This window comes from Furipterus horrens, unplaced genomic scaffold, assembly GCF_987537825.1.
Source record: "Furipterus horrens unplaced genomic scaffold, mFurHor1.1.pri manual_scaffold_6, whole genome shotgun sequence".
Classification (NCBI taxonomy): domain Eukaryota; kingdom Metazoa; phylum Chordata; class Mammalia; order Chiroptera; family Furipteridae; genus Furipterus; species Furipterus horrens.
Window position 1 is genome coordinate 50747733 of NW_028327176.1, and position 24889 is coordinate 50772621.

At 39.7% G+C, this 24889-nt stretch overlaps 1 protein-coding gene across 7 annotated transcripts in view; it reads right to left on the minus strand.

The window, feature by feature from the left end:
* The window catches only part of AAK1 (AP2 associated kinase 1), a 179402-nt gene extending 173728 nt beyond the window's left edge, over positions 1–5674 (minus strand). For all 7 annotated transcript variants that reach the window (XM_090281465.1, XM_090281462.1, XM_090281464.1 and 4 more), the window contains exon 1: positions 5054–5674. In XM_090281465.1, coding sequence (XP_090137591.1) covers positions 5054–5216 — 163 coding nt within the window. In that variant the 5' untranslated portion in view covers positions 5217–5674. The remainder of the gene's footprint in view (positions 1–5053) is intronic.
* Positions 5675–24889: the final 19215 nt, after the last annotated feature.

Here is a 24889-nt window from a genome sequence, read left to right on the forward strand (position 1 = left end):
CATTCAAAACCCACATGAAACTGTTCCTCTCTCTTATCTCTCATTAAATGAGCTTGACTTGGTTAGAAAGACCAAAGGAAAGGCTCTGACCATGTAATTGCTTATTCTGGATTTCACTTCTGAATTCTAGATTTGGCTATATTTAGCAAAGCTATAACTATCCTCATGCCCAAAGCCAGAAAGAAGACACCATTCACAAACCACCCCCTTAAAATCTGCAGTTGCCACTAAAAAACCAGACTTCCCAACAGCAGACATCTGAAATGGGAGGGATCAAATTGGTATTTGCAACAAGAAAAGACCTCAGCCCTGGCTGGTGTGGCTCAGTGCATTGAGTGCCCACCTGCAAACCAAAGGGTTGCCAGTTCAGTTCCCAGTCAGGGCACATGCCTGGGTTATGGGCCAGGTCCTGGGTTGGGGGCATGAGAGACGCAACCACACATTGATGTTTTTCTCCCTCTCTTTTTCCCTACATTTCTTCTTTAAAAGAAATAAAGAAAAGACCTCAGGTGTTTATAACTAACCTCTCTGCCTGGCACTAAAGCCCTCCATAACCTATTTCCTTTTCTTTTCTCTCTAACATACCTTCTGCTCCAGTCAAACATCTTCATTATCTCCCCTGGTGACTCCTTTCTGAAGCAGTGGTCTCACTCTTCCACCTGCTTCTGCTTCAAGCTTTCTGCTTTTCTTTGAACCTTCAGGGCCACTCCCTTGTCCCACAATGCTTACTGGACACCTATTCAATAATTACTCAAAAGGCACAGAGCCACTGAAGAAAGTGAGCAGCAAGCACATCCAGGGGGCAAATTGTAAAAATTATTTCCTTCTACCATTCCATGTTCTTCTTTCTTCAATTCTGGAAGGGAAACTTCTACTAACCAAAATGATAACACTCAACTAGTCAGTATTCCTGGAACTCATACAATTTCACCACTCCACATTTTTGTGTATGCCATTCTCTCTGCTTACAAGACCTCAGGTAACCCTCACCAGAACATCTGCCAGGCAATTTCCACTCCTGTTCAAAGCGCACTTCATCTATAAACCCTCACCCCTAGGTCCTTTCTCTTTATCATCTCTTAATATCTTTTTACCATCTAATAAACACCAAGGGCCACAGTAAGTGCTGGACACTTATCTTAGGGTTATTTGTTGGTCTATGAGCTCTGAAAGAGCTGAGCCCAAGTCCCATTCATCTTGTAGCTCCGTAACCTAATACAGTGCCTGCTGCAAAGAAGGCACTAACAAACACACACTGAATGAATACATGCATATAATATACTGATAATACCACCATGTTATAATTATACATGTCATGTATGTTTGTTTGATTTTTTTTTTTTTTTTAGGTGCTCTCACACACATTTTTAAACCTCACTACCTTGAGCTGCAGGTAGAAGTTGTCACAGTTTACTGATTTGAAGACTTACTCAGTAGTTCTCATTAGCCCTAGACCTGGGTTCCTTTACTGTTCTGAAGGGCTACCTTGTCTACCTTATATAGAACTGAAACAGTCTGGTATGTTGTCTTGGGCAGAGCAGGTATTCAAAAGATATTTATTTATGGTTTAAAGTTTAGATGTAAGGCCTCATATAGCTAAGGAGATATATAAAAGCAGAGCTTCTCAGTCCTTCCTTAAGCATTACTCCAATTTTCCCACTGAGCTCATTCTGGAAGCTTACATCAAATCTTTCCTTGACTTCACATGCCTATTACATCAGACATGATCTAGCATCTTGTTGTGGCATCTTTGCTGAGGAAGCTAAAGAGAAAATTTCCACCCATGCACCCAGCCTAGAGACAGCCATATCCCTCTGAACTCATGACTCAGAGCCTTTATTTCTCCAGACAAACAAGCCCCCACTAGACTAGTCAAAGCAACTAGGTGAGCAGAGCTGATGTTGTTGATGGCAGCCCGGGCGTTCTCTTGTCCTACTTCAATACCTGCTCCTTGGGGTGCTTGCAATTCCTCACTACAAAGCAATATCCACATTAGGGAAAAAGGGATGAGCAGTGAAATGCAGCGGTAATAAGGGCTGTGTTTGAAGCCCGCCACACCATCGCTCCCTGAACTGCCTGGCCTCTGCCCTGGGCACTTCATGCACAACTTTCATCAACCTTAGACAGTTCTGGCCTGGACTGGTGGCCAGGTCAGCACCTGACACCTCAGACAGAAGAGAGTTCAGGAAGGAGGATGACTACCCAAAACATCTGTTGACCCTTTAAGGAGCTGATGAGACCTCTACAAAGAACATCTGGCTCTGTCCACCCACGACGGAGGAAAAAAATTCTCCTGAAGATTGCTATAGCCAAACTAGCCTTCACATTGTCACTCTCACCCCCATTTAACTATATATGTACAATGTAATGTTGCTGGTAAGGGCTACCATTTATTGAACACCCAAAAAAAAAATGTTAAATAATTTACATACATTGCCTCATCTAATCTTCAAGACCACTCCATGGAGCAGTGCTTCTCAGACTTTAGCTTGCATCAGAATCACTCCAGGAACTAAAGCCCTACACCCGGAGTTTATGTAGTGCACCTGAGAATTTTCATTTTTAACAAGCTCTCAGATAATGCTGATCCTCCTGATCCAGGCTCTACACGTTAAGAGCTGCCCATAGGAAAACAGATTCAAGAGGGGTTTAAAATGTCTTATCTAAAGTTTCACAGCTAATAAAGAACAGGTCCAGAATCTGAACCTAGATATGCCTGACTTTACAGTGCTGGAAATCATGCTGTTGTATGTGTAAATGTTTGCCTTGTGTTCCCAAATTCACTGACAGCTCCTTAAAAGTCAGACATTACACTTTAGATCTCCCTATATCCTCCTCAGAACCCAGTGGTGCCTTTGTATTTAATAGGTGCTACACAAGTACTTTGTATACTGGCTCCTACACAGCCACACGTTGAAAAGCCACAAACTCAAACTCAATTCTACTCCAAAAACATAAAGAGGGCAATATTGACATACCCAATTTTACACGAGACTCTTTCGTTACGGTAAGTCTTTGTCTAAGATTCACAATATCTGAGTAACTCCTACTCATTCCTCAGTCAGCTCCTTCCTGCACAAAGCAATTCTCGGCTCTCTAAAATTGGGGGCCACCCTCAGTTTATCTCCATGATAGCACATATCACTCATTCTAACTGGCTAGTTTCCATCTCTCAAAGTAGTTTCTAAACTCCAGCATCTGGTTCTGTATCATATACCCAGAACCTAGCACAGTGCCTGGAACATCAGAGACACTCAATAACTGTTTGCTGAATGAACAAATAAATGAATGAATGCCCTAAGTTCCACTTAAAAATATAATACATGAAGCCAGACCTGTGTGGCTCAATGGATGGAGAGCCTGCCTGCAAAGTAAAAATATAATGCATGATGTGCGGTTCTCAGGAATGAATTCTGGGAAAGAAAAGAGCAAGGACCAATTTTGCCTTTTCTCTTTGCCATCACTCAGACTCTGAGAACAGGCACCACTTAGACTAACACTATCTACAGTGAGACGATATCCAGGCTGAACAAAATGCTCCTAGGTCAGCAGAGGCCATTCAGAGGAAAAGAAAGAGCTATGCTCCCCATCATTCTCCCATTTTCTCTTTCACACTCCCCTCCATTTCTCCATCCCACAGCAGTCAAGGGCTTTGGCACAGGAATGAAAGAGAGAGATCAGACTCAAGGGTGCGGACCTGGCAGCTGGCACAGAAGCATCTCCCATCCTGCATCAAAACCCACAAGGAAAGATCCAGAGGGACAGTGACTCAGGCCCCAGATTAAGTCCAGCTAGGGCGCACTGAAAATGGAAAAGGCAATAATTTTACAAGGACATTGTCAGACCTTTTTTAAAACAGTGTTTTTAAAGTAAACGCTTCAAACCCTAACCCCAGAACACTGGGCCCATTTGAATTCACTGCTTAGACAAGCTGAGAGCCAAACACAGCTTCTTCCTCCTCCCAACCCACCCACAGGCATTTCCCAGGCCCAGGTTGGAACTCTTGCCTCAACTTTAGCTTACAGTTAATAAACAGGTCCACAACCACCACCATTTGCAGTAATAGAGGCATCTCCCTTCCCCCATCCCCTCGAAGCAGATAACACAGCCTAGAGCAGGTTGGTCCCATCTACCTAGTTTCAATAGCTTCATGCCAAGGAAACTGCTGCTTTTTAAAAAAATAAAAGTACACTAGGCAGGCAACGGGGTGTAAAAAGTATGAGTCTGGCATAATTATGAAGGTCGAGGTTAAGGTTACCAGAAGAAAAATGCAGATTTCCAGAAGCCCCGGGGAATAAAAATATAGATTTAGATATGGAATTTACACAGCAAACGCAGCAGATATAAATAACATCTCCAATACAAAAAAAAGCAAAAATCGGATGCCAGTCTCAAGTAATTCAGCATAAAAAAATAACAATAACTAAAACAGAAGGAAGAGGGGCCTACTGACTAATCTCAAAATAACCACATTCATTTCATGTAATTTCTGTTATTTTAACTACATCCTGGGGACCTGATTACAGTTAGGTCAGGAAACCTTGTCAAATCCACCAAGAGCCTTAGCTCTTAGAAAAACATTCCCATTCTCCGAAAACCCTCTCTTCCTTCCACTGTCTGCTCATGGCAATGGGAAAGTTGGATAGAAGAAAGAGAAGGAGAAATCCCTCTCTTCAGCCACCATATCAATTATTTCAAGTTTTAGGAGAATGACAAGCCCACCACCCTACCTTTGAGGAAAAGCTTTATACTTTCACACATAGGTTTTTCTCATCTGATCCTCAAGATTTGGTTTGTCAATGTTCATTAAAAAATAAAATAAAAGGTCACTAAGGTAAACAATGTCCAGCAATCTCCCCCTGCCCCATAAACCCTGTCACTTTCAAATCTCAGTTTTAAATTTCTCAAGGGCAATGATTCACAGGACAAGGGAAGGGGAAGGGAGTGTCAACTGGTCAAAATCCATTCATACATTCAACAACTAGAAACCAGAATCTTGCTGCATCAGCCCAAGATTTTCATGTACGGCGCACTTAAAAGAGTCCCTCCGTACCTTCTGCCAACACTTCGTCCACAGTGACCTGCTGTCGCCCAATGCCAAAGACCCTTCCGATGTACCCACTGCCCAGGCCCGAGGTGCTGCCCCCTCCTCCGCTGGAGCCCGAGCCCAGGCCAGAGCCGCCTTGCTCTCGCCGGGAGTCGAAAAACTTCTTCATCTTGCGAATAGGAAGCAGTAAAAGCAAGATACCGACAGCTTCTAGATTTTTTTTTTTTTTTTTTTTTTTTTTTTAAGGAAAACAAGAGATCCAAGGATTTCTTCTCGGATTTCAGTTCAAAGAGGAGCCACCCGAATGCGGCCGGCCGTGGGGGTGGGCGCTGAGGGAGGATGCTTATAGGAATATGCGTGTCAATCGCGCGGCGGTCCCCTCCTCCTCAAAAGAGCGATTCGTGTAAGTTTAAACCTGTGATGACAGAGGAAGAGATGATGAATCAGTAACACGTAAAAATTCAACTGCTGAGTCCTAGAGGGAGCAAAAGCCATCAACCTGGGGAAACGCTTCCTGCATTTTCTTAACGAGGAAAACCCTGGGGCTGAAAACGCGTACCCACGGCTCCCAAACCCGGGACCTTGTGCCCGGGGCTCGGCAAAAGGGAGGCATTCAGGCCGCCTGGAGCAACGCCGACTCAGATAAGCATTGCCTCCCCCCCCCCCCCCCCACGCCCCGCTCCTCCCGGTTTCCCCACCGCCCCGCGAGGCAGCATCCCAGTGGCACCCACTTGAGATGGCTCGATGGCCGGCACCCAGCTACCAGCCCCGCGACATTGTCCGCCAATGTTGGCCGCCAGGCCAGTTTGCGTTGGGGAAAGGAGGCGGCGCTGCAGCGAGAGCTGGGGCCACTTACGGCACCCGCCCGCCCGCCAGCTGATCCCCGGAGCGCCAGGCGGAGACTGACCCGCCGCCCCTCCCCCGCGCGCGCTCCCGCTCGGCTCCATCCACCCAACCAGGAAGTGAACCGCTGCCGGAAGTGCCTCTAGCGGCGGCGCGGCGATGAGCCGGTCCCCTTCTGGGGCTATCTCTCTGTCTCAACCGATGGGAAAGAGTCCTCAGAAGGAAGGGGACCGGGGAAAGGCGGTCTCAGTGCGGGGAAAGCATTGGAAAAGAATGTTGATATCGCCCGATCCGCAGAGCATCATGGGAAAGGTAGTTCGGCGCAGGCCAACGGCTGGACTACAATTCCCAAGATGTCCCCGGAGAAGCCAGCGAGGCGGTGGCAGTGGCCTCCTTGGCCTCCAAGGTGGTTAGTGGGGCGGTGCATTTGTGGGGATTCGGTTATTTAAACACATCCGGCAAAGAGAATACCAGGGACTACGGTTTCCACTCTGCGGCATGTTCCACCCTTCTGGAGCCATCTTATTTGCGGCTTGAGCTCCCTGCACAAGGGATTCTGGGGTTTGTGGTTTCAAAACGGATCGGGACTGACACTTGAAGGACGAGGCTTAACGCTTATCCCCTAGCCTCTCCTGCGGGGCTTCCCGACGGTCACCTGGGCAGAAGGTGGAAGACCAAGGGTGACTGGAAAAATTTTGCTGGCAGTTGGTACAAGGACCACACCCTAACGTAAATAAAACCATTGCCCTTCCCTCCCCAACCTCAAAAGCCTCTTTTGCTCCCATATATTACTGAGAACCTGCTCAGCAGTCAGCCCCGAGCTTTGCTCTGTGAGAACGCTTAATAAAATCGTGTCCGGTTTGAGAATCTACGGGCGAGACTCAAACCGAGAAACTTACAGGGTGTGTGCAGCACAGATACCGGGATGCCAGGAGATACAATCCCTAGGCTCCGACCTCAAACTTTGGGGTTCGTCTCCTGACGGTGACCCTAAAATCTTCCACCTTTGCTGATGCTAACCCCCTCCCACACAAGAACCCTAGGCTGACCTGTTTTTGATTTTTTTTCCTCCCTTGATGCTTATTTTACCCTGATACCGCCTGAGTGCCGGGGGGGGGGGGGGGCGGTGAACAATGTGATCTCCATCTGTCAAATGCACATTTGGAAAGCCGGTCGATACTCCTCTACATCCCTGGATTTCCTGATGGAGGATGCCAAATCCCTGCCCCCACCCCCCCAAAAATACACCCATGATTTTTCTAACCCCTGAATACAGATTATTTCTCACCTCCACCCGCTCTCCCCATCCCTAATTTTGCGACAGCCCTATTAGCTTGTAATTTGTCTCAGATTTCTTTCAGCAGGCTTTTAAGGAGCTTGGAAAAGAGTGCTCCAGAAAAAAATGGTGCTTGCTTTTTCTAATCTGAACATTGAATTGAGCTGTGACTGGGTTGCCACTTGCGTTGCTGCTGCTTCTCCTCCCTCTTTTCCTTCTTTTCTTTCTTCTTCTTCTTCTTCTTCTTCTTCTTCTTCTTCTTCTTCTTCTTCTTCTTCTTCTTCTTTCTTCTTCTTCTTCTTCTTCTTCTTCTTCTTCTTCTTCTTCTTCTTCTTCTTCTTCCTTCTTCTTTCTTCTTCTTCTTCTTCTTCTTCTTCTTCTTCTTCTTCTTCTTCTTCTTCTTCTTCTTCTTCTTCTTCTTCTTCTTCTTCTTCTTCTCCTCCTCCTCCTCCTTCTCCTTCTCCTCCTCCTCCTCCTCCTCCTCCCCCTCCCACTCCCCCTCCCCTCCCCTCCCCCTCCCCTCCCCTCCCCCTCCCCTCCCCTCCCCCTCCCCCTCCTCCTCCTTCTTGTTTCAAGTAGTGCCATTGCAGTTAAACTTCCTGTGTAGAGACAGCATCTTTTCTTCCGAAAGGAGTCAATATTGTTACCGTAGTTCACAAATTGATACAACCACCTCCAGGGTAGAACGCAGCACCTGCTAAAACAGTTCCTCAAAGCAAACCGACGGAGGCATGTTCTCTGCACTTTCCTTAAAAGGCTAGATTTTGTCTAAGGAAGTTTGGAATAGATTATAAAATAGATGGGAAAGCTCATTTAGAATTAGATTCAGTGACCTCCATTTTTCTCTGCATCTATTTGATCTTGACGGTCTTTTTTAAAGAAGAACTGCTGGGTTCTATAAACTGCTATCTGTTTTTACTTGGCTACACTTCCCTGTTATAAGATCAGGCCAGCCTTAAAACAAATCCTAAATCTCACTTCTGAGACACAAAAACTTATTTTTATCTAATAGGATTAAGGTAAATAACTGGTATTTATGAGCATCCACCTGGATGCTTTGATCAGAATCTGAGGGAAGAGGTTATAAAAAAAGAAGATAAAGAAAAAAAAATTAGAAGACTAGACTCTTTACCTTCCATTCTCTCAAAGACTATTAGCAATTATAATGACAAAACCACAGTTTGTAATACTTTACATATATTATTTAATTCTCACAACAACCCTATGAAATAAGGTACTATTATTATACTCATTTTATAAATGGGGGAGCTGAAGCATAGAGATGAGTCACACAGATGGTTACTGGCAAAGCCAGGACTCAAACCCAAACATATTAAAAAATTTTTTATTATTGTTTTTCAATTAGAGTTGTCCCATTTTTCCCCCATTGCTTACCCCCACCCAGCCCACCCCTTCTCCCACAGTCATATCCCACACCAGTGTCCATGTCTATAAGTCATTCATACATGTTCTTTGACTAGACCCTTCCCTTACTTATCCCCCTTCTCTCCCTCCCCCCTCTCCCCTCCCCCCTGGTAACGGTTATTGTGTTCCTTGTATTTTGTTCATTTGTTTGTGTTGTTCATTAGTCTCCTGTATTAGGTGATATCATATGGTATTTTTCTTTCATTGCCTGGCTTATTTCACTAAGCATAATTCTCTCTAGTTCCATCCTTGTTGTCGCAAATGGCAGGAGTTCCTTCTTTCTTTCTGCTGAACAGTATTCCATTGTGTAAATGTACCACAGTTTTTTAATCCACTCATCTACAGATGGGCATTTAGGTTGTTTCCAGCACTTAGCTATTGTAAACAGTGCTGCAATGAACATAGGGGTGCATAAGTTCTTTTGAGTTGGGGTTTCAGGATTCTTTGGGTATAATCCTAGCAGTGGAATCGCTGGTTCAAAAGGCAGTTCCATTTTTAGTTTTTTGAGGTAATTCCATACTGTTTTCCATAGTGGCTGCACCAGTGTGCATTCCCACCAACAGTACAGTAGGGTTCCCGTTTCTCCACATCCTCGCCAGCACTTGTTGTTTGTTGATTTGTTGATGATGGTATTCTGACAGGTGTAAAGTGGTATCTCATCGTGGTTTTTATTTGCATCTCTCTGATGGTTAGTGATGTTGAGCATTCTTTCATGTGTCTATGGACCTTCTGTGTATCCTCCTTGGAGAAGAGTTTGCTCAGGTCTTTTGCCTGTTTTTTGATTGGGCTGTCTGTCTTCTTGGTATTGAGATGTGTAAGTTCTTTATATATTTTAGAGCTCAATCCCTTGTCTGAGGTATCATTGGCAAATATGTTTTCCTATATGGTGGGTTTCCTTTTCATCTTGCTAATGTTTTCTTTTGCTAAGCAAAAACTCTTTAGTTTGATCTAGTCCCATTTGTTTATTCTTTCCTTTATTTCCCTTGCCTTAGGAAATGTATTGGTGAAAATATTATTACGTGGGATATCTGAAATTTTCTTGCCTATGTTTTCCTCTAGGACTTTTATGGTGTCACGGCTTACATTTAAGTCTTTAATCCATCTTGAGTTTATTCTAGTGTGTGGTGTAAGTTGGTGGTCTAGATTCATTTTTTTGCATGTTCTTGTCCAGTTCTCCCAGCACCATTTGTTGAAGAGGCTCTTCTCACTCCATTTTATGCTTCTTCCCCCTTTGTCAGATATGAGTTGACCATATAGGCCTGGGTTTATTTCTGGGCTCTCTATTCCGTCCCATTGATCTATATGTCTGTTCTTATGCTAGTATCAGACTGTTTTGATCCCAGTGGCTTTGTAGTATAGTTTGATGTCAGGTATTGTGATTCCTCTACTGTGTTCTCCTTTCTCAAGATTGCTTTGGCTATTTAGGGTCTTTTTCGGTTCCGTATAAATTTTTGAAGTATTTTTTCTGTGTGAAATATGTCACTGGTATTTTAATAGGGATTGCGTTAAATCTGTAAATTGCTTTGGGTAGTATGGACATTTTAATGATGTTGATTCTTCCCATCCATGAGCATGGTATTTGCTTCCATTTATTTGTATCTTCCTTAATTTCTTTCTTCAGTGTTATGTAGTTTTCTGAGTACAGGTTTTTTATCTCTTTGGTTAAGTTTATTCCTAGGTACTTTATTTTTCTTGTTGTATAGTAAACAGGACTTTTTTTTTTTTTTAGTTTCTATCTCTGATATTTTATTGTTGGTGTACAGAAATGTCTTAGATTTCTGTATATTTACTTTGTACCCTGCTGTTTTGCCAAATTCGCTTATTATGTCAAGTAGTTTTTGGGGGGAATCTATAGGGTTTTCTATGTATACTATCATGTCATCTGCAAATAATGACAGTTTTACTTCCTCTTTCCCAATTTGGATGCCTTTTATTTCTTTTTCTTGTCTGATTCCTGTGGCTAGAACTTCCAACACTGTGTTGAATAGGAGTGGAGAGAGTGGACATCCTTGTCTTGTTCCCGATCTCAGGGGGAATGCTTTCAGTTTTTGTTCATTGAGTATGATGTTGACTTCAGGTTTCTCATATAAGGCCTTTATTATGTTGAGGTATGCTCCCTCTATTCCAGTTTTGTTGAGAGTTTTCATCATAAATGGGTGTTGTACTTTATCAAATGCTTTTTCTGCATCTGTGGATATGATCATGTGAGTTGTCTTTCATTTTGTTTAGGTGGTGTATTATATTTATTGATTTGTGAATATTAAGCCATCCTTGCATCCCTTGGATGAATCCCACTCGATCGTGGTATATGATCTTTTTAATGTGCTGCTGGATCCTGTTTGCCAATATTTTGTTGAGGATTTTAGCATCTATGTTCATTAGTGATACTGGCCTGTAGTTTTCTTTCTTTGCTATGTCTTGACCTGGTTTTGGAATTAGGGTAATACAGGTTTCATAGGAAGAGTTTGGGAGTCTTCCCCCTTCTTGGATTTTTTGGAATAGTTTGAGAATGGTAGGATTTTGTTCTTCCTTAAATGTTTTGTAAAATTCGCCCTTGAAGTCTTCCGGTCCAGGGCTTTTGTGTTTGGGAGTTTTTTGATTACTGTTTCAATTTCACTCTTTGTTATTGGTCTGTTCAGGCTATCTACTTCTTCTTGATTCAGTTTTGGAAGATTATATGTTTGTACAAATTTGTCCATTTCATCTAGGTTGTCACGTTTCTTGCCATACAGTTGTTTATATAATCCTTTGTATTTCTGTTATATCAGTCGTGATTTTCCCTCTTTCATTACTGATTTTGTTTATTTGGGTCCTCTCTTTTTTACTTAATGAGCCTCGCTAAAGACTTGCCGATTTTGTTTATCTTTTCAAAGAACCAGCTCTTACTTCTGTTGATCTTTTGAATTGTTTGTTTAGTCTCTATGTCATTTAACTCTGCTCTGATCTTGATGATTTCCTTCCTTCTACTCACCCTGGGTTTTGTTTGTTGTTCTTCCTCTAGTTCTTGTAGCTGTAGGGTTAGATTTTTTATTTGAGATTCTTCTATCCTTTTCAGGTAGGCCTGTATTGCTATGAACTTTCCTCTCAGGATTGCTTTTGCTGTGTCCGATAGGTTTTGGGCTGCTGTGTGTTCATTATCATTAGTTTCCAGAAATTTCTTGATTTCTTCCTTGATGTCATTGTTAATCCATTCATTATTTACGTTATTCAATCTCCATGAGTTTGGATGTCTTTGATTTTTTTTCCTTGAGGTGATTTCTAGTTTCAAGGCATCGTGGTCTGAGAAGATGCTTGATATAATTTACATTTTCTTGAATTTGTTGAGGCTTGTTTTGTGTCCTATCATGTGGTCTATCTTTGAATATGTCCCATGTGCATTTGAAAAGAAAGTATATTTTGCTTCTTTGGGGTGAAAAGTTTTATATATATCAGTTTAGTCCATGTGGTTTAGTGTGTTGTTCAATGCCTCAATATCCTTGGTGTTTCTTTGCTTTGAAGATCTGTCTATTGCTGATAATGGGGTGTTAAAGTTCCCTACTATTAGTGTGTTGCTGTTGATATCCTTCTTGTAGTCTTCTAGTATTTTCCTTATATATTTGGGTGCTCCTATGTTGAGTGCATATATGTTTACCAGGTTATATCTCCTTGATGGATTGTTCCCTTAAGTATTATGAAATGTCCTTCTTTGTCTCTTTTTATGGCTTTTGCTGTGAAATCCGTTTTGTCTGATATAAGTATTGCTACCCTTGCTTTTTTTTCATGTCAGTTTGCTTGGAATACTTTTTTCCATCCCTTCACTTTCAGTCTGTGTAAATCTTTTGTTTTGAGGTGTGTCTCTTGTAGACAGCATATATGTGGGTCATGTTTTCGTATCCATTCCACTACCCTATGTCTTTTATCAAACCCAAACATTTTGGCTTCAGAACCCAGTGCTTAACTAACTACATGAAACTGACCAGTTAGAAAGAGCAAACATAAACTGATTAATATATCTGAAAACAGTTGGAAACATCTAGCAGCAGCATGGGATAAGGAGACAGGAAACCACTGCCACTCCAGAGGGGTTGCACTAATGCAACTCAGATCGCTGGTCCTATTTTCTCAGCCATATATCTGGAACTCTCTTATAACTGTTAATAATTCTTTAGTTTCTGAAAACAAAATAATAATAGATCAGCCACTATAATCTCATAACTTCTACCACACTTACTTTCTGTATAATTTGTCCCACTCTGCCTTTCATTCCTTTTTAACTTTTCATGTATATTATCACCTCAACCAAGTGCCTCAAGGTCAGGGAACAGTCTCCTATTTATCTCCTTAAACATTCAGTACAGTAGTTTATATAGAGTGTATTTTTACCAGCACTTAAATAAACCAACTAATTGACTTCAAATTCAATGTGACACAGAAGACAGGAATCTGATTAAGGTGGAAAGACTGATCTGTGGTATTCTAGACTAAGTGAGCTTTTGAACTTAGTCTAGAAGATACTATGGATAAATACCAATTAAATGAAAGGGGAAAGGAAACTCACATTTACTATTATCTCCCACATGCCAATTACTGTATTAAGTGCTTAACATATAGTTTAATCCTCATGTTTACATCTCTGTGACATAGATACTAGTATCTGTTACAGCAAAGTAAATACTATTACACTATTATCCCCAGTTTTATAAGTGAATAGTAAAGATTTTGTTTGTAGCAGAGAGATATGCATGGTTTGTTAGGTTTGGAGGAAATTATTTGTCCTGTCATATAGCTAAATCATGTCACAGTAAACCCTGTGGTGACAAATGTGTGGTACATCCTTAAAGGAATCAAAGCAAAGCGACCAACATAAATTAAGGACCTTAACTAAGGCCCACACTGTGTTGGATATTTAACTGTATCATCCAGCCTTCATAGTTTTTTGAGAGCCAGGCTCCAGTCCTCAGCCATACCTAAATGAGAAGTCTTAAAATATGGTGCATGGCCATGACCATTGAATAAACTATCAAATGCATCACTGACCCCAGAGTTTAAGTGTTTCTCAGCAAATATTTTCCAAATAGTCCTTTTTGCTAGTGGACTTGATTTAACAAGAGGACAGAGATTTGATCACAGTAGAAATCTACAGGCTTTCTGCTGGGTCTCTCCTAGGAGAACCTGTGAAGTATCATGGTTTACTTGGAAATTATTGCAGTGGTCTTCAAATGTTTTCACTGAGATAATCACTAAGTTCGTTTTTTTAAAACCCTGTATTCCCTCATATGATTTGAAGTTGACATATGAAAATTTCATCATAAGTCTAAATAATTGCAAAGGATATGATATGGCATTTTATAAATACTGTTATTTAAAAATAAAACTATTCCATCACTTTTTTTCAATGTATGCAATGGAGACCAAATACCACATACAGTATTTGATGGAATATAAATACAATCACCCATTTAAAAATTCTTAAATTATTCTCCAACACCTAGCAATTCCTTTATCCTCTAGAACACATATTTCTAAATACCCCACAGAACTTTATCCTAAAATAATATAACTATGTGCTTAAAATTTTTCCATTGATTGTAGCATTATATTTCTCCATAGCAAAATACACTTGTTTTTAATTTCCTATAAGTGTTAAATTTCTTCTGGTTATTATGACAATTATTAGTTTTATACAACTGATTGAAATAATATAAATATAATGCAAAGTTTGATAAATTGACAAAAGGTCAGAATATTTTGGGAACCCATTTCTTCACAAGATGAGTGGGACTTAATTTATAATTTTTGTTAATTCCATCAGTTATATGCCTGTTTTTTATTTTTTATAGACATCAGTACTGGGAAAACTTGTTAAATGCATAAATGGATAGGACTCAAAAATGTTTTCTTTTGGCATTATCACTTATCTCTTTTTACTCCTGAGATAAAAGCAAAATATAGAGAGAGAGAGAGAGAAAGGAATTTATATATATATATATATATATATGTATATATATATATATATATATATATAAGGAATTTAGTCTCAGAAATTACTTTTAACTATATATCAACTTTAACTTGATTGATCTTTTTATAATTTTATGAAAAGCAAAGAAAAAATAAAACTTCCACTTGCAGAAATGTATTATACATTATTGGAACTATTCACTTCCTCACCTTCTAGGAAATATATAATAAAGGTTTTACCAAGATTTACCACATGACTTCTATTCTTTCCTTTAGAAGCACCTTGTTTAACCCAATATTCTCAAAAGGACTGAGAAAATAAAAGTAGTGTTAGTTTCAAAGCAACTTTACCTTTACCAATATAATAATTCTTAATAAAGTGCTATTTTTATAATGTGATATAAATATGTTTTTGTCAAAACTGTGGAGTTAAATTTTACTCACTTAATTTATAAAAATATGTCATGTATCCTGATTAGTAAAGTCAGTCCTCTTTGTCAAGTCAACCAGGAAAATCAGTCTTACTGGGTAAGAAAAGTCTAGCTTTTTTCCCTCTAACTTTATTTTCGGTATTAGTATGTGTTTACATGTTTCAAAAAATTGTAAAGCATTGAGAAGAAAATTATGAATAGTATATGGCAACATAACTAAAAGTAATCAAGATTAAAATAATAAAGATCTAATATAATTTGCTTTTGCATTTTACGTTATAAAACAAAATAAAAAGAATATGCTATTTCTTTATTATTTTGAAAAAATGAAATAATATGTAGCTAAAGTTACAAGTAAGTGTTTTACTAAACAAAGAGTGTGATAAATGGCATAGCATTCTTTTTATTAAATATGTGTGGCATCCATATAATATAAGTGTTTGTCTTTTCATAATAAGAATTATGTATAAAAACAGAAATATCCCTGTTAACTCTTTAGTTATCATGTTCAAACTTTCCTTGTGTATTTAATAAAAGAGAAAGGTGCAAACTGCTAAAAACTATTTGGCCTGGCAGCTAGCATATATTTTATTTTTTATCGGAGATTGAAAATATTTAACATTTAATTGGTTGAACTAAATGATTGATAATAACTGAAACAAATATTACATTATATGATTTTAAAAATAGATTTTAATTTATTAATTCACACTGAATTTTAAACAAGTGAATTGCTCATCAAAAATCATGCATAGTAGTCCCAGAAACACTCAAATTACATTTAAAAGAGTCACTGTCACAAGCCTGTCCTGTCATCAAAATTGAAAATGCCTTCAAAAGACTGTCAAGAAAAGAAAAAGACAATGCACAAAATGGGAGAAAATATATGCAAATCATATATCTGATAAGGAATTTGCATCTGAAACATATAAATAACTCTTATAACTCAACAATAAAAGACAAATAACCTAATTTAAAAATGTGCAAAAGATCAGAAGAGATATTTCTGCGAAGAAGATATGCAAATGGCTAATAAACACATAAAAATTGCCAGCATCATTAGTTATTAGGGAACTGTAAATCAAAAGCACAATGAGATAACACTTCACGCCTATTAGAATGGCTATGATTAAAAAGAGACAATAACAAGTGTTGACAAGGATGTGGAGAAATTAGAACCCTTATACACTACTCATAGAAATGTAAAATGTGTAAGCAGTGGAAAATGTCTGGCAGTTCCTCAAAAGGCTAAACATAGAATTACCAGGGGCAGATCCAAGAAGGCGGTGGAGTAAATGGAAGCTACACTAACCACCTTCCATTACCAAACTGGAATTACAACCAAATTATAGAAAAATCATCCTGAATAACCAACTGAGCACTAGCTGGAGAGAAGCCTTATAACCAAGGACTTACAGAAGAAACCACTTCACCAGAACAAGACTGGTAGGAAGTGTGAAGGCAAAAGAGGGCTGGCTGGCTGGGGCTCTCATGGGTAGCAGCTGAAGTTCCAGAGGGATATTTCAGAGGCTGGGGAGATTCCCTATAGAAAGTGTGAGGTCTAAACCCTAAGCTAGACTCCCCAGCCTAGAGCACCAGAACCCAGAACCCAGAAAGGAACCCAGATAACATATGGCTATGGAAAACAGCAGGGTTTCTGTCCATCAGGGAAAATAGCTAGAGATGCAGAGAACCTCTTAAAGGGCCAATGCACAAATTTCATTTATAAGCACTTACCCTGGGCTCTAGCAGAGGGAGGTCAGAGTGGACTAGAGCCATGTGAAGAAAGTCTGGAGTTGGTGGCTTTGGGGAGAGAACTGAAGGGACAGCTTCCAGGATCCTTGTATTGAGTCCCTACAGAAGCCAGCTATCTTGGGCACAGCACTCCCCTTCATGCGGCATCAACCTTGGGGGAAGCAATAGCCCCACCTACAGGAATCCCTTTCACTCCATCCCTCGGATCCTAAGCCTGGCTGTTGAGAACTACAGCTGGAGGCACTTCCACTGATCAAACATAACAGAGAGCCTGCAGTCTAAGAAGGATATCTGGGAGATTTGAGGCTTTAGTTGACCATCCCACAGGCCCTGTACTGGTAAAAGCCAGCTTTGGTATGCAGCTTGGTTCTTCCTGCACACATCCAGGCCCAGAAGATGGAGCTGCAAGCTGTGGATTGCTGATAGCTCCAAACAGGTTGCCCAGGGTCAGTCAAAGGCAGTGTCTGACATAGGACTACACCAGAGCATGTTCAGATCTACCTAATACATAGCAACAAACACAAAGAGGCAGGCAAAATGGGAAGACAAAGAAACAGGCCTCAAATGAAAGAATAAGAGGATTCTCCAGAAGAACTAAGTGAAATGGAGCAAACGATTTATCAGATATAGAGTTTAGTATAATAAGGATACTCAACAGCATGAAGAAAGACATAAACCATAAAAAATGAAATAAAGAATGCCATATCTGAAGTAGCTAATACACTGGAAGGAATAAACAGTAGGTTAAATGAAGCAGAGGATTAAATCAGAGATTTGGAAGACAGGGTAGAAAAAATGCCTAAGCAGAGCAGAAAAAAAAAATCTTTTTTTTTAAATGAGTAAAATTTAAGAAAGCTTTGGGACAACATGAAGCTTTACAACATCTGCATCATGGGATACCACAAGGAGAAGAGAGCGAGCAAGGGATCTAGAGCCTAGTTGAAGAAATAATGAGTGAAAACTTCCCCAACCTGGTAGACTAAAAACACAAACCAGTCGCGGAAGGGCAGAGAGTCCCAAACAAGATGGACCCAAGGAGACCCACACCAAGACACATCATCATTAAAATGGCAAAGCTTAAAGACAAGGAGAGAATCTTAAAAGCTGCAAGAGAAAAGCAGTTGGATACCTACAAGATATTAGATTGTCATTTGTTTTCTCAACAGAAATATTTCAGGCCAGAAGGAATTGGCATGAAACATTCAAAGTGATGAAAAGCAAGGACCTTCAATCAAGGCTACTTTACTAAGCAAGACTATCATTTAAAATTGAAGGAGAAATAAAGAGGTTCCTGGACAAGAGTAAACTAGAGTTTGTTACCACCAAACCAGTATTGCAACAAAAGTTAATGGACTTGCTTTAAGAAGAAGAAAAAGGGAAAGGGAAAAAACAGAGGAAACTAGTTAAATAATAAAATGGCAATAAATAATTATTAATAACCACTTTAAATGTAAATGGTTTAAATGCTCCAATCAAAAGACATAGGGTGGCTGAATGGATAAGAAAACAAGGCCCATATATATGTTGTCTCCAAGAGACCCACCTTAGAATGAAAGATACACGTAGACTAAAAGTAGAGGGATGAAAAAAGATTTTTCTTACAAACGGAAAGGAAAAAAAAGCTGGGGTAACAATACTTATATCCAATAAAATAGACTTTAAAACCAAGGCTCTAATAGAAAACAAAGACTCTACATAATGATAAAGGAAATAATACAACAAGAGGATATAACCCTAGTAAATATTTATGCACCCAATACAGGAGCACCCAAAAAAGTAAAGCAAATCTTGATACACATAAAGGAAGAGACTGACAGAAATACAGTCATAGTAGGGGATTTTTAGCACCCCGTTGACTTCAATGGATAGTAATTTCAGACAGAAAATCAAAAAGAAGGCACCAGCCTCAAATAACACACTAAATTAAATGGATTTAACTGATATCATCATAGCATTTCATCCCAAAGTAGCAGAATATACATTTTTTTTCAAGTGCACATAGAACGTTTTCTAGGATAGACCACATGTTAGGACACACCAAGTCTCAATAAATTTAAGAAGATTGAAATCATATCAAGCATCTTCTTACACCATAATGCTATGAAACTAGAAATCAGTCACAAGAAGAAAACCGAAAAATACCAAAGACATGGGAGCTAAATAACATGTTATTAAACAATGAATGGGTCAACAATGAGATAAGGAAGAGATCAAAAGATTCCTTGAAACAAATGAAAATGAGAACACAACAACCCAGAATCTGTGGGACACATGGAAAGCAATTCTAAGGGAAATTCATAGCATTACAGGCCTATCTCAAGAAACAAGTAAAATCTCAAATAAACAATCTAACTTCACACTTAAAGGAACTTGAAGAAGAACAACAAACAAAGCCCAAGCAGAGTAGAAGAAAGGAAATGATAAAGATCAGAGCAGAGATAAACAAAATAGAGTCTAAAAGAATTATACAAAAGATCAATGAATCCAAGAGCTGGTTTTTGAAAAGATGAACAAGATCGACAAACCTTTGACCAGACTTACAAGAAAAAAAGAGACAGGACCCAAATAAATAAAATCTGAAATGAAAGAGGAGAAATAACAACAGACACCAAAGAAATACAAAGGATTGTAAGAAAATATTAAGAGAAACTATATGCCAAAAAAATTGGACAACCTGGACAAAATGGATAAATTCTTAGAAGCATACAATCTTCCAAAACTAAATCAGGAAGAATTGGATAGTCTGAATAGACAAATAACACCCGTAAAATTGAAGCAGTAATCAAAAAATTCCCAACAAACAAAAGTCCTGGACTAGATGGCTTCACAGATAATTTTACCAGACATTCTGAGAACTAACACCTCCCCTTCTCAAACTTCCCAAAAATTCAAAAAGAGGGAAGACTTTCAAGCTCATTTTATGAGACCAGCATTATCCCAATTCCAAAACAATATAAAGACACAACAAAAATAGAAAATTATAGGCCAATATACCTATAGGACCTAGATACTTAAGTCCTCAACAAAATATTACCAAACCAAGTACAATAATGCATCAAAAAGATCATACACCGACTTCCAGCCAAGATGGAGGCTTAGACGGATGCGCTAGGTCTCCCTCTACAACTAGAGAGGAATACAACTACTTCAAAACAAAGGATAACTAGAAATTCCAGAAAATAAAACTACACGGAAGCCCAACATATGAAGTTATAAACCAGCGGCGCCCTTTGGGCAGGTAAGGGCGAAAGGGGGCGGCGCTGTTTGCGGTCGCACCTGGGACAGCGGCGGGGAGAACAATACCGGCTGCAGTCGAACCCCCGGCAGCTCGCGACCCCAACGCTGGGGAAAGCAGCCACCACATCGCCTTGAACAGTGAGGCCCAGGGGGGCGGGAGGACGGATCCCGGTCTCCTAGCGGAATAACTGTGTGAATCCATCTTGGACCCCCGCCCCCAAAGAAAGCACCACAGGGCTGCGAAATAGGTCGCGGACAGGCACCGGTCGCTGGATTGTGACGACAAAGCACCACGGCACAGCAAGAAAGGTTGCCGAACGGCGCCGGTCGCTGGGTCATTACGAGTACACAGGCACTGCCCCCTACAGCCGGCCCAAGAAAACAAAACGCATCTGTCAACATGAGGCAGACAACTATAGAAATCCCGGTGGCACAGCTCACCAGGCAACAGATGGAGAACCTGACAGATGAACAGATAAGAAACCTGTCAGATGCTCAGTTCTGGGCCATTGTTATCAGGTGGCTTACAGAATTCACAAAATATCTGGAAAAAGATGAGAAAGAAGCGAAAAACACTCATAACGAAAGGAACAAAACCACATACGAGACAGATGGTGAGGAAAAAAAATCCAGAGTTCATTTCAACAAACTGGAATATGGAGAAGGAACAAGCAGTCAACCAATGCAGAGAGAGGAAATGGGAAGCAACGATGAGAGGATCAGAAACCTCTGGGACAGCTATAAAAGGCCCAACATAAGAATCATTGGTTTGCCAGAGAGCGAGGAAGATGAACTAGAACTTGAAAAATTGAGTGAAAATATAATAAAGGAGAACTTCCCAGACTTGGGGAAGGAAATAGACTTACAGGTCCAGGAAGCACAGAGAGTTCCAAAAAAACTGGACCCAGGGAGAACCACTCCAAGACACATTATAATCAAAATGTCAAAACTTAAAGATAAAGAGAGAATCTTAAAAGCAGCAAGAGAGAAGAAAATAATTATGTACAAAGGGGTCCCAATTAGACTATCAGCTGACTTCTCAAGGGAGACCCTGCAGGCAAGAAGGGACTGGCAAGAAATATTCAAAGTAATGAAAATCCAAAACCTACAACCACGAATACTTTATCCAGCGAAACTGTCATTCAGAATAGAAGGACAGAGAAAGTGTTTCCAGGACAAAATAAAACTGAAAGAGTTCATTAGATCCAAACCACTGTTATATGAGATGTTAAAGGGACTGGTTTAGAAAAAGGAGGATCAAGACAATGAAATCTAAAATGAAAACTGCATCACAAGAAACAACAGAAGCTAGGGAATTGAAACAAAGGCAAACTAAATAGGCAATGAGAGTGGAAAAAGAACTATAGGTACGGGGAACATATTGGGGGGAGGTCAACAGGGAGGGGGAATGGGGAGAGGGAGGGAGATGATATAGGAATTAAGGATCATGGTAGGAGGGAATGGAATAGACAGAGAGAGGTTGAGAAGAACTGTATGCACAACTAATGGACATGATCTAAAAGGGGGGGACAACTGGAGGGAGGGGGGCCACCGGGTGGAGGGGAGCAGAGGGAAGGGAAATTAGCACAAATGTAACATTATAATCAATAAAACACATTAAAAAAAAAAAGAAACATTGGATATAGCTTAATAAACAAGATTCTTAATGGAAAAAAAAAAAAAGATCATACACCATGATCAAGTGGTATTTATTCCAGGAATGCAATGTTGATACAACAGTCTCAAATCAATAAATGTTATACGCCGTATAACAAAAATGAAGGATAAAAACCATATGATCATAACAATAGATGCAAAAAAAGCATTTGATAAGATCCAGCACCCATTTATGATAATTAAAAAAAAAAAAAAAACTCTCAGCAAAGTGGGAATAGAGGGAACACACCTAAGCATAATAAAGGCCACATATAACAAACTCATTGTCAGCATTATACTCAATGGGCAAAAACGAAAAGCATTACCCTTAAGATCAGGAACAAGACAGGGATGTCCACTTTCACCTCTCTTATTAACATAGTATTGGAAGTCCTATCTATGGCAATCAGACAAGAAGGAGAAATAAAAGATATCCAGCTTGTAAAGGAAGAAGGAAAACTGTCATTATTTGCAGATGAAATAATACTGTATATAGAGAACCCCAAAGATTCCACCAAGAAACTACTAGAACTGATAAATAAATTCAGTAAAGTAGCAGGATACAAAATTGATATCCAGAAATCAATTGCATTTTTATATAATAATAATGAACTATCAGAAATGGAAATTAACATAATTCCATTCACAATTGCTTCAAAAAGAATAAAATACCTCGTCGGCAGCCGTCCGTCTCGAGAGACGATGGTGTAGCTTCTTAAGAGTCTATCTGCACCGCCGAGAATGGCTGTGCAGTCCGACTCAGGAGTGACATGGTATCTGTCTCCTCCCGTGTTGAATCAACATCTTGCGATGACGCTGGAGTGTCATCTCCAGTGGAGCTGAAGCTACAGAGCCTGGGCAGGGTGATATGGAGGGTCTACTGTTGCCCATGCAGCAGACCCCCCCCTCTCTTCGCAGCTGAAGGATCCAAGGGAAAGACGGAGTCAATACAGCTTGGCTTCATGTGCACCGCAGGAGTTGCCGGTGTTGACTACGTCAAACCGCCTTAGGGACTCCGGCTCCGGATTTTCTGTCGGGGTTTACTCCCTTAGCCTTTCCCCTGAAGAGGTATGCCGCAAGGCAGCGGAGGTTTTTTAGAATCAGAGTTTTCCTTCTCTGATGTGCCCTGACTGGAAGATCGAACCAGCGACACTTAGCTCGCAGGCCGACGCTCAATCCACTGAGCCAAACCAGCCAGGGCAATAAAATACCTAGGAATAAATCTAATCAAAGATATAAAAGATCTGTACTCAGAAAATTATAAGACACTGAAGAATGAAAATGAAGAAGATGCAAATAAGTGGAAGCATATACCATGTTCAAGGGTAGGAAAAATTAACACCATTAAAATGTCCATACTAACTGAGGCAATCTACAGGTTCAGGGAAATTTCTGTCAAGATACCAGTGATGTATTTCACAAGTACAAAGGGCTAAAGATAGTTTATTCAATAAATAGTGTTAGGAAAATTGGACAGGTATGTGCAGTAAAACTAAAGTAACCACCTTCTTACACCACACAGAAGAATAAATTCAAAACGGATTAAAGACTTAAAAGTTAGCCCCAAAACCATAACAATTTTAGGAGAAAACATAGGCAGTAAAATCTCAGACACTGCTCATAGCAATATTATTTCTGATATATCTCCTCAGGCAAGGGAAACAAAAGAAACAATAAACAAATGGGACTACATCAAACTGAAAAGTTTTTGCTCAGCAAAGGAAAACCAACAAAATAAAAAGATAACCCACTGAATGGGAGAACATATTCACTGATAAATCTTATAAGGAGTTAATAACCAAAATTTATAAAGAATTATAAAACTCAACACCCAAAAATGAAACTATCTAATTTTAAAAATCGGCAAAGGACCTGAATAGAAACTTCTTCAAAGAGGACATACAGACGGCCAATAGTAATTTAAAAAGATGCTCAACCTTACTAATCATAAGGGAAATGCAAATTAAAGCCACAATGGGATACCACCTCACACCAGTCAAAATGGCCATCAATAAATAGACAACCGCTGGTGAGGATGTGGAGAAAGGGGCACCCTTTTGCACTGTTGGTGGGAATACAGATTGGTGCAGCCACTGTGGAAAGAAGTATGAAGTTACCTCCAAAAATTAAAATAAACAATTATGACCCAGTGTTTGCTCTTCTTGGAATTTATCCAAAGAAAACTGAAACACTAATTCAAAGGAACATAAGCACCCCTATGTTCATTTGAGCTTTATTAACAATTGCCAGGATCTGGCAGCAGCCCAAGTGTCCATCAGTAGGTGAGTGGATAAAACAACTATGGTACATTTACACAATGGAATATTATTCATCCTTAAAAAGAAGAAATTTTTACCCTTTGGAACAGCATGGATGAACCTGGAGAACATTATACCAAGTGAAATAAGCAAAATATAGACAGATTTATAGTAGAGAGCAGGATGACAGCTCTGGTTGGTTGAGGGGATGGAGGGATTGAGCAAAAAGGAAAAGGGACTCATGGACATGGACAACAATATGGTGATTGTGGGGTGGAAACGGGTATAAGGGAATGAAATAGTATGGAAAAATACAATTAAAAAAAGAATAAACATAAAATAAGTAATGAAGAATTGATACATGTTACAAGTTGGATCAACCTTTACAAATTTATGCTAAGTGGAAGAAGCCAGTCACAAAGGACCACATATTGATTTAATTTATATGGGGTGTCCTGAAGGAGCAGATCCGTAGAGACAGAGATTAGATTAGTGGTTGTCTAGGGCCACAGTTGGTTGAGGAGAATTGAAGGAAAGTGGAGAGTGACTACTAAGAGGTATAAGATCTCTTTTTGGAGTGATGAAATATTCTAAAACTGATTGTGGTGATAATTGCATAATTCTGTGAATATACTAAAAATCATTGAATTGTATACTTAAAATGGGTGAATTGTATGGTATGTGACTACCTCAGTAACACTGCTGAAAAATAAAGAAAAAGTCCCATAAAAGTTTTATAGACTAATTTACAAAGTATGCTGGTCTATCCTTAGACAAGGGACAAAATATTCTGTGATGTGATGTATGTGGATCCTGTAGCAAAATTTATATAAACACTCTCCTTTTCTCTTGGTTTTCTCCTCACTACATGGCATATAATTTATTTTTTGTCATTGTATCAGTTATCTATTGACACAACAATGTAATAACAAACCACCTAAAGCCTTATTCTTATCACTCACAAGTCTCTGGTACCTGAGCTATTATCCACCATACTTACCCACTGTACCTGGTGCAAAGG